A 17,185-nucleotide genomic window follows, 5' to 3' on the forward strand; every position below is an offset into this window, starting at 1 on the left:
TTAATTCTCTGCATTGTGTAAAAAGGCTGTTTTATCCTGTATGCACAGATCCTCCCCCTCCTGCACTGTCTATCTGGTGAAGAACCACCAACGAAGGCAGGGCAGCCAGCCTGCACATGCTCAGTTGTGTCTTATGCTGGAGAGAACATTTACTTGTTCTCAGAGCTAGCCAGGTCACATGATAGTGACATTACACATATGGGCATGTATACAGGCTGCAGTGAAAAAAAAAATAAATTTAAAAATAAATAAATGAATAGGGCAAATTTTATAATACACACACACACATTATATATATATATATATATATATATATATACACACACACATATACACACACACAGTTTACATACCTTGGTAGAATTTATGATTTCTTTATCATTTTTATATTCTCTGAAAAATGGCTAACACAAATAACATTTTTCACTCATGGTTAGTGTTTGGCTGAAGCCATTTATGATCATTCCCCCCGTGTTTACTCTTTTTAAATCATAATGGCAACAAACTACCCAAATTGCCCTCATCAAAAGTTTATCTACCCTGGTGATTTTGGCCTGATAACATGCACACAAGTTGACACAAAGGGGTTTGAATGACTATTAAAAAGGTAACTGTGTGCATGCGTCCGTGTGTGTGTGTGTGTGTAAAAAGGTCAATGGGTTTCTGGACTCCTGACAGACCCTTGCATCTTTCATCTAGTGCTGCACTGACGTTTCTGGATTCCGAGTTATGAGGAAAGCAAACGAATTGTCAAAGGAATCCAAGGAATTGGGAATACCAATCAGCAGTGTTCAAACTCTAAACAAGAAGTGGAAAACGAGGGGTTCTGTTGAAACCAAACCACGTTCAGGAAGACCAACAAAAATTTCAGCCACAACTGCCAGGAAAAATGTTCGGGATGCAAAGAAAACCCACAAATAACTTCAGATGAAATACAGGACTCTCTGAAAACATGTGGTGTGGCTGTTTCGAGGTGTACAATAAGGAGGCACTTAAAGCCGGAGTGCAAGGTCGAGTCGCCAGAAGAAAGCCATTACTACACAAATGCCACAAAGTAGCGCACTTACAATACATCAAACAGCACAGAGACAAGCATCAAACCTTCTGGGACAAAGTCATTTGGAGTGATGAGACCAAAATTTCGCTTTTTGGCCACAACCATAAACTCTACATTTGGAGAGGAGTCAACAAGGCCTATAATGAAAGATGGTGGAGCGCTGATGTTTTAGGGATGTGTGAGCTACAAAGGCACTTTGGAAATTTGATCAAAATTGATGGCAAGATGAATGCAGTATGTTATCAAAAAAAATACTGGAGTAACATTTGAATTCATCAGCCAGGAAGCTGCGCATTTGATGTACTTGGACATTCCAACAAGACAATGATCCAAAACACAAGGCCAAGTCGACCTGTCATTGGCTACAGCAGAATAAAGTGAAGGTTCTGGAGTGGCCACCTCAGTCTTCTGACCTCAATATCATTGAGCCACTCTGGGGAGATCTCAAAACGTGCAGTTCATGAAAGACAGCCCAAGAATTTACATGAACTTGGCTTTTTGCCAAGAGGAGTGGGCAGCTTTACCATCTGAGAAGATAAAGAGCCTCATCCACAAATACCACAAAAGACTTCAAGCTTTGACTGATGTTAATGGGGGCAATACACGGTATTTAGAACTGGGGTATGTAAACTTTTGATCGGAGTCATTTGGGCAATTTGTTGCAATTAGGATTTAAAAAGATAATTGATTGATAAATTGATAATAAATGGCTTCAGCCAAACACTAACCATGAGTGAAAGAAGGTTGTATCATCATTCATATTCTCTGAAAAATGGCCAAGTAATCATAAGGGGGGGGGGGGGGGAGATCAGGTTCTAGGAGAATTAGACAAGTTTTTTTTTTTTAACAAAGTATTCAGGCTTGAAAAAAATATATATATATTTAAATCGAGAATACTATAATGCAACTCCCAAGCGAACCCACAAAAGTGAACATTGGCTACGGTGAGAATCCCAGATTAACTCTGAAAACAACATTCCAGAACATTTGACACACTATGCAAACAAACCAGTCCAGAAAGTGTGAGAAATACTGCCTAAAAGATATTTTAGCTGAACTGGCACACAAGTAACTGGAATGCCAGCATTTCCATTCAATGTAATCTGTAAACTATGTTAAACACTAAAGAAATCCTGGAATTAAGACCTGTTTTACTACATGCAAGAGTTCATCTTGGTAGTCATTCCACAGGTTAGGAAATACCTTACCCATTTAAATGCCATCAGAGGGGAGGCAGAGAACATAACAAAACAATCTCTCTCTCAAAAGTGCCATTAAACCCAAATCATACTCACTCATCCACTAGAGCATTTGCTTTCTGTATACTGCAAAAAATGTTGGTTGAGCCTGCCGTTTCCTGTCCTTCCCCTCCTTGTCTGTGTCCCCACTGCAGCCCGAATTTGTGTAGACCAGCTGTTGACATCTGAGCATGCACCAGTTTCAACTCCCTTCATTTACTTTACATTTATCTCATCTGTGTAGCACATGCACCCATAGAGTAAAACATGCAAGTGTATACACAGTGATAAATGACACTCCCCTCCTCCATGTCCTTGTATTGTAACACCATGGGAGTGTGATATAATATGGTGATTGATGGACTTCACCTTCCTGTTAGTCGCAGCACATACAGTATCTCACAAAAGTGAGAGCATCCCTCACATTTTTGTAAATATTGTATTATATCTTTTTATGTGACAACCCTGAAGAAATGACACTTTTCTACAATGTAAAGTAGAGAGTGTACAGCTTGTAACAGTGTAAATTTGCTGTCCCCTCAAAATAACTCAACACACAGCCATTAAAGGCTAAGCTGCTGGCAAAAAGCGAGTACACCTCTAAGGAAAAATATTTTGTGGCCACCATTATTTTCCAGCACTGCCCCTCTTGGGCATGGAGTTCACTTCCACTCCTGCATGACATCACAGAGCTGGTGGATGTTGGAGACCTTGCGCTCCTGCACCTTCCATCTGAGGATGCCCCACAGATGCTCAATAGGGTTAATGTCTGGAGACATGCTTGGTCAGGCCATCACCTTTACCCTCAGCTTCTTTAGCAAGGCAGTGGTCATCTTGGAGGTGACAACTGCCGCCCGTGGGGCGGAACGAGCGACGCACTGACGTCACCCTCCTGGACTGCTCGGATTCCTTAGACCAGGGATCTGCAATTAGCGGACCTCCAGCTGTTGCAAAACTACAAGTCCCATCATGCCTCTGGGTGTCATACTTGTGGCTGTCAGAGTCTATGCCTCATGGGAATTGTAGTTCTGCAACAGCTGGAGGTCCGCTAATTGCATATCCCCGCCCTAGACGGACGGGTCTGTCTGCTTGTGTCCGGCCGGCACAGCAGACTTAAGGCTTTCTAACCAATGCAAAATCGTGAGTGTTTAGTGTGTACGTTTTTATTAACATTAAAGTTTTACACGATCTAGGCATTTTTGTCTTTTTCCATGCTCATGTAACTTGGTATCCATCGCCTTGGAGTACTGAGATGATCCCCATCAGGCTGTCTGAACCTAATATAGCCCAGCAGTTTTTTCATATCTACATGCTACCTGGGGTACCTCATAATCCTGGTAAGCAGATCTGTGTGCTCTGTAGTGGATGGGTTGTCAATTTCAACTGTGATATACTGTATTTATCGGGGTATAACGCGCACCCCAAGCTCAGCAAGGTAAAAAAAAGCGGCCTCCTTGCGCGGGGGTCCGTCTGCGGCCTCCTTGCGCGGGGGTCCGTCTGCGGCCTCCTTGCGCGGGGGTCCGTCTGCGGCCTCCTTGCGCGGGGGTCCGTCTGCGGCCTCCTTGCGCGGGGGTCCGTCTGCGGCCTCCTTGCGCGGGGGTCCGTCTGCGGCCTCCTTGCGCGGGGGTCCGTCTGCGGCCTCCTTGCGCGGGGGTCCGTCTGCGGCCTCCTTGCGCGGGGGGTCCGTCTGCGGCCTCCTTGCGCGGGGGTCCGTCTGCGGCCTCCTTGCGCGGGGGTCCGTCTGCGGCCTCCTTGCGCGGGGGTCCGTCTGCGGCCTCCTTGCGCGGGGGTCCGTCTGCGGCCTCCTTGCGCGGGGGTCCGTCTGCGGCCTCCTTGCGCGGGGGTCCGTCTGCGGCCTCCTTGCGCGGGGGTCCGTCTGCGGCCTCCTTGCGCGGGGGTCCGTCTGCGGCCTCCTTGCGCGGGGGTCCGTCTGCGGCCTCCTTGCGCGGGGGTCCGTCTGCGGCCTCCTTGCGCGGGGGTCCGTCTGCGGCCTCCTTGCGCGGGGGTCGTGTCCGGTGTTCGTTTTTCAATTTTGGCGCGAGCCCAGAGGAGCCGGATTTCCTGTGTGTTCTGCTCCTCTCGCGTTGCAGCAGGCATGGCCAAACCCAATACGCTCGGACAATGTCGGAGACGGCGGAGTATCAGCATATATCGTGCATACCCAATTTTAAGGGGAAAAAAGTGCGCGTATACGCCGATAAATAAGGACTTTCACACTGGTGGAGGAAGATTCTTTCCCTCGCTTTGGTCATTGATGCGACACTTATTTATTTATGGACTTTTTTTTTTTAATGCAATCAATGTTTCCTTAATTATGTATTCACAACTTGCACATAAGGCGTGTTGATTTTGAAGTTCGTTTTAGCATATGCCTTTATTGCTTTATATATTTTTCACAAGATTGTAGCGCGATTTTCTCTTTTTATTTTTCTGATCACTGCTTGATGTTACACAGCAAGTCGCAGCTTCATATTTTCTTCACCAGCATCATTTGATACCCGTAATTTGACGGGTACATTTTGTTACATTACCGCAGTTTATCTTCCCTTTTTCATAAAATATCAATACTGTATATAAAAAGGTAAAAACCAAACCAAGTGCCTGGTGCATAACTGTATTAAAAAAAACAGAAAACAAAGATTAAAAAAAAAGAGTAATGTATCAAAGTGCTCCTGTGCCTTCATACAGTGTCATATTCACTTTTGTTGCCAGCGGTTTAGACATTAAGGGCTGTGTGTTGAGTTATTTTGAGGGGAAAGCAAATTTACACTGTTACAAGCTGTACACTCACTACATTACATTGTAGCAAAGTGTCATTTCTTCAGGGTTGTCACATGAAAAGATAATACATGCGAATTGACACCCGAAGCTGTGACTCTGCTCGGATGCCCCCATAGCAAGCCGTTTGCTGTGGGGGCACTCAATAGGAGGGGCCAGGAGAACCGAGAAGAGGCTGCTCTGTACCATCTCACTGCACAGAGAAGGTGAGTGTATTTTTTTTTAAATGAACGACGACTTTAAATAACCTACTCAGAGCATCTCCAAGGAGCTAGTCATTTGCATGTATAAAGTCAGCAGATGCAGCCAGGCATTAATCTGAAGAGAGGGAAAAATGGGGTGGGGCTTAGTCACGATTCAACCTAAAAACAAGGCATTTGCTGTTATATTTTTTATTTTAATGAAAGTTGGGTTAAATGCAACTGAACAATGCCCAGGCTGTTTTCTTTTCAGAAGATTTAGAGTCACATCCATTTTAAAGTCATTTGACTCCCAGATCAACCAGCTGCATACTAGTAATATTTTTCATGAGCACGAAAAAGAAAAAAAAAAAAAAAAGGGAAGAATTCCTTTAAAGCGGAGCGATATTTTCGGTCTTTTGGTACATTTAATAGCGTAGGGATTTTATTTAAAATTTAAAAAAAAGCTGCCTTGCTTCAAGTCACTGACCCAAAAAACGTGCAGCTCAATGAAAGTAGATTAAAAAGGCAGAATACCTTATCTGTATTATTTTGGGCCAGTGACAGAAAGAACTGCATCAGCATTACAGCCAGCATCTGATGGAAAATGCCAGTAATGCAGTCTACACTTTTCTTTCATGACAGGTTTCATTGAAAGAAGCTGTATATTTCTGGAGAAATCCAATAGCTCAGTTAGACGGAAATCCTGACGGTCAGTTTGGGGTTCCACATGGGCATTTACATTCACTCATAATGCGTTCTTTGGTTTTATATTTTTTTTCTGCCGAGTTGCATTTACACGCTCTCTAGTGTGAAAAGAAATGCAGCATGATGCTCATTTATTTAGAACTGGCGCCTGGATGTACAGCATTCCATTTTCTGCATGTGAATGCCATCAAAATTACAAGGAGTTATATGCAATAAGAAAATGCCCTCTAAATGCAAGTTTGATACTACTGTTGTGAATGAGACCCTACTGGTATGCCTACTGGCCCATCACTTAGACCCCTTTCACACTGAAGCGTTTTAGCGTTAAAAAGAGTTCCATTAAAACGCTCACCATGCATCTCAATGGACCCATTCACACAGAGTCCTGCAAGCGGCATCTTTGGAGCAGCTTTTGGGCGCTGAAAAAAAAACGCTACAAAAACGCCCCTCTCCATTGAAATGAATTGAAAAGCGCTGTTAAAACGCCTTACCCTTTCACACTGCAAAAACGCCCTAAAACGTTTTGGGCGCTGGCAGTGTGAAAGGGCTCTGAAAGCACTCAGGCTTTCACATGGAGATTGCAGATGAGGCAACACTCCCATAACACTCCCGTGTGAAAGGGACCTAAGATGGGTTGCTTCACTGGGCAACAGGAATGCACAAGCAGGCAGAAAAAGACAAACTTTAGCATAACCCCAAAGTGTCAGAGCTTTCTCTGTCAAAAAGGACTGGCATTCATGAAAAAACTAGGAAGTGATGAAAGCTGCTGCAGGCAAATTTGGGTACATGCACTTCAAACATGTCAGAAATGAGAAATTAAGGCTTCATGAAAAACATATCCAATGAACACTAGAAGTATTATAAAGCTCTACCACATACACCAATCAGCCATAACATTATGACCACCAGTGGCGGTGTGTCGATAGGGGGCAGCGTTCCTGCACCCACTCACTCCTGCACCGCCACTGAAACAATACATAGATTCATGCATTGCATGAATCTATGTATTGTCGCCACTGCCGCCCACTATTCTGATGGCCGGCCCCCTGGTGAGCGCTGGCCATCTGAATAACAGCGATTGGTTGGTTTTTTGGAAGTGTCTATCAGAGCCAACGGCTCCGATAGGCTTCCCGATTACAGCCTGTGGCTTCCAAATAGTTAACCACAGGACGATGGGGGTGTGCGTTCCCTGGTTCACACTGACACACGTCTCAGCCAATCAGGGTCACCGGGTCTGGTTACCAGTAACCTGATTGGCTGAAGCGTCATCAAGGGCGGGAGAAGACATCGAGGGACAGTGGAAGGAGGTTGGCTGACCCGAGAAAGGTATATGTCAGGTGGGGGAAGGTAATCTGGCAGCATTTTACAGGGCAAACTGGCGACAATAGATGGCAGGGCACAGTGAGGCTGCAATTCTTTTTTCGTTTGTTTGCGCGCCCCCCCCCCCCCTAAAAATTTTAAGCACCAGCCTCCACCGATAACCACCCACCTAATATTGAGTACGACCCGCCTTTTGCTTAACCAGCACTGACCCATTAAGGCATGGACGCCACAGTAACATCCACATGAATGACAGGACCCAAGGTTTCCCAGCAGAACATTGCCCAAAGCATCCTTATACCGCATCCTGGTGCCATCTCTTCCCCAGGTAAGCAAAAGGCACACGCACCCGGCCATCCACATGACGTAAATAATGCTGAGCTGCATTGATGTGAACAGGCACCTTTTGTGATTTACAATGCCATGCAATTCTGCACTCGCACTAGTGTGAAGCAGGCCTAGCCATTTATAAAGTGTTAGATGCATTAGCAGCGTTAGATAAACTAACAAATTGAAGCCAAACTCCAGGTAGCATTTCACCTCCCCACCAGACTGTCAATTTACCTGTACAAATCTAGCCTGAGCACCATTGAACCAAGCCTTAGCCAGAACTCATTACTCCGACCTACTTGCATCTCCCTGTTCAACAGAACAAATGACCAAGGACTGCCACCTTAAATTGGAGAACAACCTCTCTCAACCTTTAACCCAAAGGGAACCCTTAAAATTTCCAGGTCAGGTGTAGTCCTGCTTGACACTTTCGCTGGGCCTACACTGTTGACATGAAATAAGGACCATTACTGGTCTCGCCTTTTCTAGAAATATAGCTGCACATGTTATACTACATGGGACTCTTCATGGTTGACCACTTCAATGTAGTTTCTCATACTTGCTTATGGACTTTATAGGTCCATGATTGGACCCTCATTCTTAATATAGTCAATGGTTGTCACTGTGCATACACTGCCTATGCTGATAGTTCTATTTTTGTACTGGACTTTGTTCACCTACAATGTTTTATTACTAGTTGAAATCTTAATAAAAAGACTGAAACATAACATTTCCAGGTCTCAGGGATCCCATATTAAAACTGGTTCAGTGGGGGTTAGTGGAAAAACCTACATTAGACATACAGGTATTTCTACAAACCTTCCAGGATGGCACACCTGAGAGATGAGGGCTCCTCCCTAAAGGAAACACAATCAACTGACAGCTCCTTGTTATAAGTTCCCACCCCTTGATCCCCAGTTTGTAATACAGTAATCCGAAACCAAAAACAATTTGTGGGACCAGTTCACAAGTAGACTCACTCAACATAGGTACTCACCACCTAGTGTTCAGCCAATATCCCCCCCTCCACATAGGGCGGGAAGTAGGCCTGCCATCCTGGAAGGTTCGTAGAAATAACGGTAAGTCTAAAACGTAGGTTTTCTCTCATCACCTTCCAGGACAGCACACCTGAGAGGATAACCACAGGCCTACCCCCACCGCTTTGAGATCCCTGTAGTTGGATGACATCCGACCTAGTGAACTGTTCCATTGGCCTTTGTCCTTTCCTAGGTGGCCCCCCACCCTCAGGAACTGGCATCAGTGGTAACATACTGGATACCACTGCACCAATGGTTTGCCTCCCTTTAGGTTTTTGGGTACTGCCCACCACTCTAGGGAGGGGTAAGCACCATCTCCTGATCATGGACTCCTTTATTATCACAACATTTAAATCAATTTGTCAGTATTTTTCATTTGCTGCGAGACTGCCTGCTCTTTACACCCGATGAAGCTAGTTTTGCCACCTTATCCTTTGGCAAGAAGATCTTCTGTGTGTCCACTATGTAGCCCAAGAAGGTCTTGACCTGTTCTGGTTCGAGGGAGGATTTTCCGTGCAGACTATCCAACCCAGGTTTTCCAGAACCAACATTACCTTGTTGGTATCTGAGCTGACCTGGGTGACTGAAGGCCTGTAGATCAGTAGGTCGTCCAGGTACAGAAACTGATATACCCTGGAGATGCAGAAAGGCTACTGCCTCTGCTAGTATTTTTATACAAATTGAAGGGCTCTAAACTGCCAGTGAAAAAAATCTCCCCTCCGGTGACTACTGCGAACCTCAAGAATGCCTGATGACCTACATAAATTGGCACATGCAGGTAGGCATCCTTGAGGTCCAGTGTCGTCGTGAAGGCCTCCTTCATGAGGTTTTTGCATACAAAAGTTGATACTCTCCATAGTAAACTTTGTATTCCAAGGTGTCTTAGGTTTACTATCAGCCGATACTTTGACGACTTATACAAATACATGGGAGTAGAATCCTTGGTATAGATCTTTTGGTACCGTTACCACCACTTGCTGTTCTACCAATTCCTGGATACCATCCAGAAGGGCTGATTTTTTTCAGGACATCACAGGGGGGGGGGGGGCTTGGGGTGATTTGTAAGGGTGATCGTAGGGGGGGGGGGGGGGGTGGATGATTGCCAAAAATTCCAAGCAATAACTTTCTCACAGGATCTGGTAGATGTAAGGGCTGTCTGATATATTTTCCCACTGAGGGACAAAGTGGGGCAGCCAACCCACCCTAATCTTGGCATTACATAGTTTCTTTGGCGCTGACCTTGGGGGAGGAGGACTATGCTGTGGTTGCCCCGGGGGGCCACGAGAAATTCTTATATTTTTCCTTTTTGGACTTGACTGGGTTTTTTACCCTTTTCTGAGGACCTAGACAGAATGTCATCCAGGCCCTGGCCAAACAGCAATTAACCCTGAAAGGGAAGGCCGCATAGTTTACACTTTTATGCCCCTGTAGACCTTGTCATGTGCAGAGGTTACTAGGGGTTTCTGGAATCTCCTCTGGGGCCTAAATCGCCTGTAGGAGTCCATCCAGATCCTCCAGGGTGAAGAGGTGTCTCCTTAACCTTGCATCCTCCTGTGTCTCGCTTAGTTGATCTGGATCCACCTCCCCATCTGAGCTGTGGTCTGAACTGACCTGGCTTTCCAACCCCTAGAGGAGAGCACTGGGACCCCCTCTGAAGAGACTTTCCAGGGAAGATGGGCCTTCTCTAGGGGCAAGCTCCTCTGGGTCAGGGCCTTGGGCTGATGACTGCCCGGCAGCTTCACGGAAAGTTGACTGTTGGCAGCATTTCCATCTGCATAGATGAAAAGATCTTCATCAAGGTTGAGGCCTCTTTTCCTGCCAATTTATTGATACACTTATAGTGAAAGGGCTTGGAATGAGACTTTGGAAGCTTATCCTTACAGTACCCACATTTCTTTGAGGAGCTATGCCCTGTTGCGGAAGGAGGCTTTTATCTGGGGCCCCCTGGGCAATTCTGAAAGACAGGAGATAAAGCACACATGTAATTTTACTCTGTCTTCATTCTGTGGGCTTGCCAGCCCAGGAATTCTCAAACCCCTTAGAAGCCAGGACCTCTCACCCCCTTCCCCTTTCAAGGGGAGTTTCTACTCACCGGGCCCTGACCTGGATCTACCCGCAGTTGTCATCGCCATTCCTTTCCTCCTGTTTTATGAGGAGGTTGGCTGCTGGTACTGCTTGTGAGGCTAGTACAGGGAGCCAACCGCTGGCTGCCACCTTGCACTGTCTCTCCACGCTGTTCTCCCGCCGTTTTAAGCTCTTCTGGGTCACGCTGTTCCTCCGGCGCCGCCCACTTCCTGTGATGTGGCCATGTACTAAAGTCAGGCTTGAAGCGCAGCACTTCCTGCAAGAGGATTCCCAGAAACGAGGAGAGCAGCTGGCTGTGGCGTTTTATGCACATGCAGCGATGGCGCACACTCCCTGCGGCCAGAGCACTGGAGCAGCCTTGAGGGCGACCCGTGAAAAGGACAAGCCTGGAGGTTAGTTCAGCCCTCCCTAGAACCCATCTCAACAGCCAACCCTCCCCAGTCATTCAGTCTTTAAACAAAACAAACATGCTGCTGTGTTCGGGAGAAACACTCAATACTGGAGGTCAAAGGGAAGAGTGTTGACTCATAACAAGCTGTCAATCGATTGTGTTTCCTGTAGGGAAGAACCCTCATCTCTCAGGTGTGCCATTCTGAAAGGTGATGGGAGAAAAATGCTCCTTACAGTGGTGGTCAGAATGCTGGCTATATCAAGTTTGTTAGTGCCATGCAGGCACCCATCAAATAGGAGGTCAATAAGACACAGCTCATGGAACTCCCAAGACCCTGGTTAATTAAGGGCCAGTTTATAGACCAGGGCTTTGAGTGACCATGTCACATCTCTGACTGCACCTTTGCTCAGACACCTGTTCCTAACTGCAGATAACCACTTGGTGTGTAGGTAAATACTAACTTTGTACAGGTTGGGCGACTCGCATACATCGGTCATTCCATCTGCAAGAATCTGATAGCATTCTGTAGATACTACCAGCACATCATATGCTTCAAGAGATTATTATATTTATCATAGAAGGAAGCAACATTTTTTGATCTTTTACTATGCCTTAAGAAGGAAAAAAAACGCACACCTTCCTTATTGCACCAAAAAAGTAAGCTCTTAATGAGCACATTATGTTCTGGTGATCTCTACAATGGTACCATCCGATGATCGCGTCAGTGCTCACATACAAAGACACAAGGAGTACAGGGATTACATTTGAACAGCCATTGGTTTTCACTGCCGTCGGCACTCCTGTTAGGGAGACACCCTCTCCATTTGTCCAGTTTACAGTCATCTTCAAAAAAGTGAAAGTATAAAGAAAAACCAAGCCGACCAAGCCGAATAAAAAATAAATGGGAAAATTTATTGACTCGAGTATAAGCCTAGGGTGTCCATCTGCATGCCTCTCACTGTGCCCATTCCTAGACCGACGTTTAACATGGGAGTCTATGGAGGGGTGCCAGGATTTGAAAAAAAAATCGGTGCTCCCCAGCCGTAGGGAGCCCCAGACAACAAACTTTGCACACTTGTAGAGGAGAAATGGGGCTATATGTGTGCCAAATTCCCGTGTCCAGGGGACCTTCGACCGGCCGGTACCAGGACCCCAGGGTCACTGGAGAAATTATTGTTTAACATGGGAGTCTATGGAAGGGTTGCCGGCTTTGAAAAAAATAATAATAATCAGTGCTCCCCAGACAACAAACTGCACACTTGTAGAGGAAGAGTGGGGCTACATGTGTGCCAATGTAGCCTACGGCTGGCCAGTACCGGATCCCCAAAGTCCGGGAGATCAGGCACAAAAAGGTGACTCGAGTATAAGCTGAGGGAGGCATCTTCAGCACAAAAAAAAAAAAGTGCTGAAAAACTTGGCTTATACAGTGGTAGTTTTGGGTTGCCCCATTCTATTAATGGAGGGGATATTTTCCAATGAGGACACTAGTTCTGGTGACAACCAGAACTTCCTCACTATAGAACAATTTCAGCTCACTTCTGGGTATGGCTATAGCATAAAAGTGAAGGGAAAAAAAATAAACACTGGATTGGGGTTAGAACCCTCCCTTACTTTATCCAAAAGGTTTGTCTTTAGTACTACTTTAAGGCTCATTCACACAAGTATTTTCCACATGGAACGTAGGTTCTTGCTGGCAGAGCAGAATATCATGTGCAAAATACTCACCTAAGGGCCCTTTCACACGGGGCGGACCAGTAATGATCAGCCTCCGTGTGTCCGTACAGCTCAGCGGGGATCCTCCGTAAAATCCCCGCTGAGCTGGCAGCAGACAGGGCGGTCCTCGCACACTGTGCAGGGACCGCCCTGTCTTTCCTCCGCTCTCCCCTAGGGGGAAATCGGATGAACACGGGCCGTATGTCCGTGTTCATCCGATCCGGCAGACGGAAGAAAAATTGGGTTTTCTTCCGTCCGAAAATGCGGATCTTTGCGGAGGCGGACAAATTACAGGTGTCAGCGGATGGTCATCCGCTGACACCCGTAATCACATAGGGACCCATGTATGTCCCGTTTTCATCCGCAACGGACGGATGAAAATGCGGACACATGGTCCGTACGTGTGAAAGGGCCCTAAAAGACTCACATTTAGTCCTGTACAATTCTTTTAATGACTTTACACACACACACACACAATCTGCAGATGTGTACGGCCTCAAACTAAACTGTGTCCTACTTTCTTGTAACAGTTTAGAGAAGACTCTCTTAATCTTTTTAAACACAGAGGAACCCTTGAAAAAAACTTTATGGGAAGTATGCTTTTCACACTTGTGGCCATTAAGAATTAACCCTTACAGATAACCAAAAAGATCAATGGTGTCAGAGAAAAACTTATCTGAGCGGCAGAAATTGCTCATTACTCAAGGAACTTCTAGCAAAATATGGAGGAACCATCCGGTTCCATGGTACACTGGTGAGAAACTCTGGTTTAGAAGATATATGTCACAAGCACAGCAAGGACCTTTCAAAATAACATCCAAACATTTTATCAACCTCTTGGTGTTGTGAATATGAGGTCTCTCAGCGGGTGTGCCTTAGAGCTGAGTGGCCGCACATTTGTGTGAAATACTGCAAAACCAGCTGTGCCGAGAGCGCTTGCCCTGTGGCTATCGGAAAGCTCACAATTGTTACCTGGGATTGGACAGCCCGGCATCTAAAACAACATAAAAGGGCCAGGAAAGGAGGTAAAGTGGTTGTGAAGGCTGAAAGTTTGTTTACATGTATTCTTTGCAATAAGGCAAAAAAATAACTTCAGTGTGCAGCACCCACCCCCCACCATATACTTACCTAAGGGCTCTCCTGAGTGTCCTCGCTCCTCATTGGCTGAGATGGAGCAAGAGTCATTGGCTCCCGCCACTGCTGGCAATCACGGGGGGGGGGGGGGGGGGGGGGGGGGGGGGGGGGGGGGGGGATTGGGCCAAACCATTTTCTCTGTGGCTAATAGAATCAGCCAGCAGTCTCAGAAGAAAGCATGCATGAGTTCCCACTATAGCAAGCAGCTTGCTATGGGGGCACTCCGCAAGGGGCCCAGAGCACTGGCAGGGGACCCAAAAAGAGGAGGATCAGAGCTGCTCTAGGCAAAACCATTGCACAGAGCAAGCATGTATAACATTTAAATTATAGTTAAGAATGTTTCCTTTACAAACGCTTTAAAAAAAAAAAAAAAAAACACACAGCATAAAGAAAGGAAGTTTTCAGAGCCAGGCCACCAACCTGAGGAAGGGGTCCTGCCTTTCTCTAAAACATCACTTTTTGCTCTGATGTGATCTTTTTAACAACATGTTCGGATGCAACTTCGGAGGTCCTGGTGTGCTGGTGACATCTTCTAAACAGATTTGGTTTCCAGTCCCAAACCACTGGTCACTGCAGCACCCACTTACCTTACAGCGGTTTCCAACACCACATGCATTGGGAAGTCGTTTTCTTTTTGTAAGACGCTAAAAACACTACACACACTTTTGTTTTAAAATTCAGCGGTCTCTGGGTTCACACTAGTGAAAACACAGACATCACGTGATTTGTACTGCACATCACATGTTGGCCAGTTTATGCAAGATAGATATACATACACACGGCCTTATTAATTATGTGTACATAGGTGTGTATTGTAGGCTATGATTTATGGCCTCATATGACTACACGTCTGTGCAATGAAAATTCAGCCATACAAACTGTATGGCTGAAATCACATTGGCACCAAAATGGTGCAGAACCCTTTCTTTAGTCCGTACTAGAATCAGATGGCACAGGTGTACACACCCATGCAGACCAAATCCCGTACCATTTGACAGCAATACTTCATATTCCCATTGCACACATTCCTGGATAAGCTCTCAAAGCCTGGGTGCTGCAGCAACAACCAGCTGGATACTGGTTCAAGTCACAAAGTAAACATTAGCCAGCACACCATGAATCGACACAAAGTAGCATCCAAACGGGTAGTTTATTCCATGATCACAACATAAGAAGATTGCAACGTTTCAGGGTCACACAAGACACCTTTGTCAGGCATGTGATCCGTTTGGATGCTACTTTGTGTCGATTCATGGTGTGCTGGCAAAAATCTACTTTGTACCATTTGACAGTTCGCACTGTGATCCGATCTGGGGGTGTCATTAACTTTATTTTGAAACTAGCAGCTGTTCGCAGAGGGCAGTGTGAACTGCCTGTGAGTTAAAGGGGTTGTAAAGGTAAAAAAAAAAAAAAAAAATCCCTAAATAGCTTCCTTTACCTTAGTGCAGTCCTCCTTCACTTACCTCATCCTTCGATTTTGCTTTTAAATGTCCTTATTTCTTCTGAGAAATCCTCACTTCCTGTTCTTCTGTCTGTAACTGCACACCGTAATGCAACGCTTTCTCCCTGGTGTGGAGTGTCGTGCTCGCCCCCTCCCTTGGACTACAGGAGAGTCAGGATGCTCTACGCTGCAGATAGAGAAAGGAACTGTGTGTTAGTGGTCGTCCTGACTCTCCTGTTATCCAAGGGAGGAACGAGCACGACACTCCACACCAGAGAGAAAGCCTCACATTACCGTGTGTAGTTACAGACAAAAGAACAGGAAGTGAGGATTTCTCAGAAGAAATAAGAACATTTAAAAGCAAAATGGAAGGATGAGGTAAGTGAAGGAGGACTGCACTAATGTAGAGGAAGCTATTTAGGTGAAAAAAATTATACTTTCACAACCCCTTTAAGTGGTTAGACCCAAACACTAAATTACTCAGGTTCTGTGGCTGATTAAGGAGGTAATTAAACTCACGTAGTGCCTTATCTGCATTCAATTAGCCTCAGAACCTGTGTAAATAATATGTGCGTGGGTTTAACGGGATGAGGAGACAACCCTAGATCCTGCACCGTTCATCCTGAGATCTGTGACCCGCTGCAGGTGCCAGTGTAAGGTTAGTGACACCTCCAGATCGGGTCGCAGTGCAAACCGTGAAATGGTACAGGAATCCGATCGCATGGGTGTGAACCTTGTGACAACAATGCAGTGCAGATCACATGTGAGGTCTGTGTTAGTACCAGTCTTAATGAGCACTTACAGATCAAAGTTTTTACAGTGATCATGTAGAAAGTGCCAACGTCTCCTGCAGATAAGACTACCCAGTTGGTATACTTCCCCAGCGGTCAGATCCCCCTATAGCAGTAATGAGATGATCAGTGTGGAGGTGTATGGGGATGGTGTGAGCAATGCCTAGGACACAGCAGTCCCTGCCCTCCATGTGTACAAAGTTAGAGGGAGGGCCCTCACAATGCAGCTCTGGGGCCCTCCTGCAGGTCACAGCAGCATTGGGAGCCCCAACAGCAGCCATGGCAACACTGTAGAGGATTCCCTTCCGGGGAGTCACGTGAGCCCGGGCCCCTCGCCTAACACACTCACCTCATCGCCCCATTTCAGCACGTCCTTCTGCCGGTCCTTCAGCTTGTGATAGATGTTCAGGAACTGGATGATGCCGTGTTGCCGGACGTGGTCGGCGTACTTCTTGGTCTCTTCCCAGCTAAGCGGAGAGCCGGCAGACAGCAGCCCCATGACCGCGGTAGTTTTAGAACAGGGAGAGAGAGAAAGAGAACGGTCGCTCGGCACAGCGATTAGTTCAGACTGGCACAGCAAGCCGCACACCTCACACGCCGGTTGTCAGTCGGCTCCTCCTCCCCCACGAGTGTTATTAGGCGGCGAGCAGCCCACGTGACTCGAGCTGTCATACTCGCTGTCCCCGCCCATGTCCAAGGGGTGAGAGAAGTAAGCTGGGCGGGGACAATGCACACGCGCCAACTTGTCCTGAGCCCTTTGTTGTGTGGGCGGGGCTTTGTGTCCCTCCTCATCGTGACTTGGCACTTTCCTAGTCAATGCCATAGGGATGATTGCAGAGTATTGTGCTGGGAGATAAGTGTGCTGGCTGCACCGCTATTCTACCTTTATCACTAGTCATGGTGGCCACACACTTCTATTTCATCAATGGGTCATGTGAGGTAACACAGAAACTGACTGAAGAGCCAGAACTTCTCTTCCAAGA

The 17,185-nt window shown here is 46.3% G+C and overlaps 1 protein-coding gene across 1 annotated transcript in view; it reads right to left on the reverse strand.

The window, feature by feature from the left end:
• The window catches only part of GCLC (glutamate-cysteine ligase catalytic subunit), a 52,174-nt gene extending 35,328 nt beyond the window's left edge, over positions 1 to 16,846 (reverse strand). The window contains exon 1 of the mRNA XM_040349828.1: positions 16,552 to 16,846. Coding sequence (XP_040205762.1) covers positions 16,552 to 16,701 — 150 coding nt within the window. The 5' untranslated portion in view covers positions 16,702 to 16,846. The remainder of the gene's footprint in view (positions 1 to 16,551) is intronic.
• Positions 16,847 to 17,185: the final 339 nt, after the last annotated feature.

Source organism: Rana temporaria, chromosome 4, assembly GCF_905171775.1.
Source record: "Rana temporaria chromosome 4, aRanTem1.1, whole genome shotgun sequence".
Classification (NCBI taxonomy): domain Eukaryota; kingdom Metazoa; phylum Chordata; class Amphibia; order Anura; family Ranidae; genus Rana; species Rana temporaria.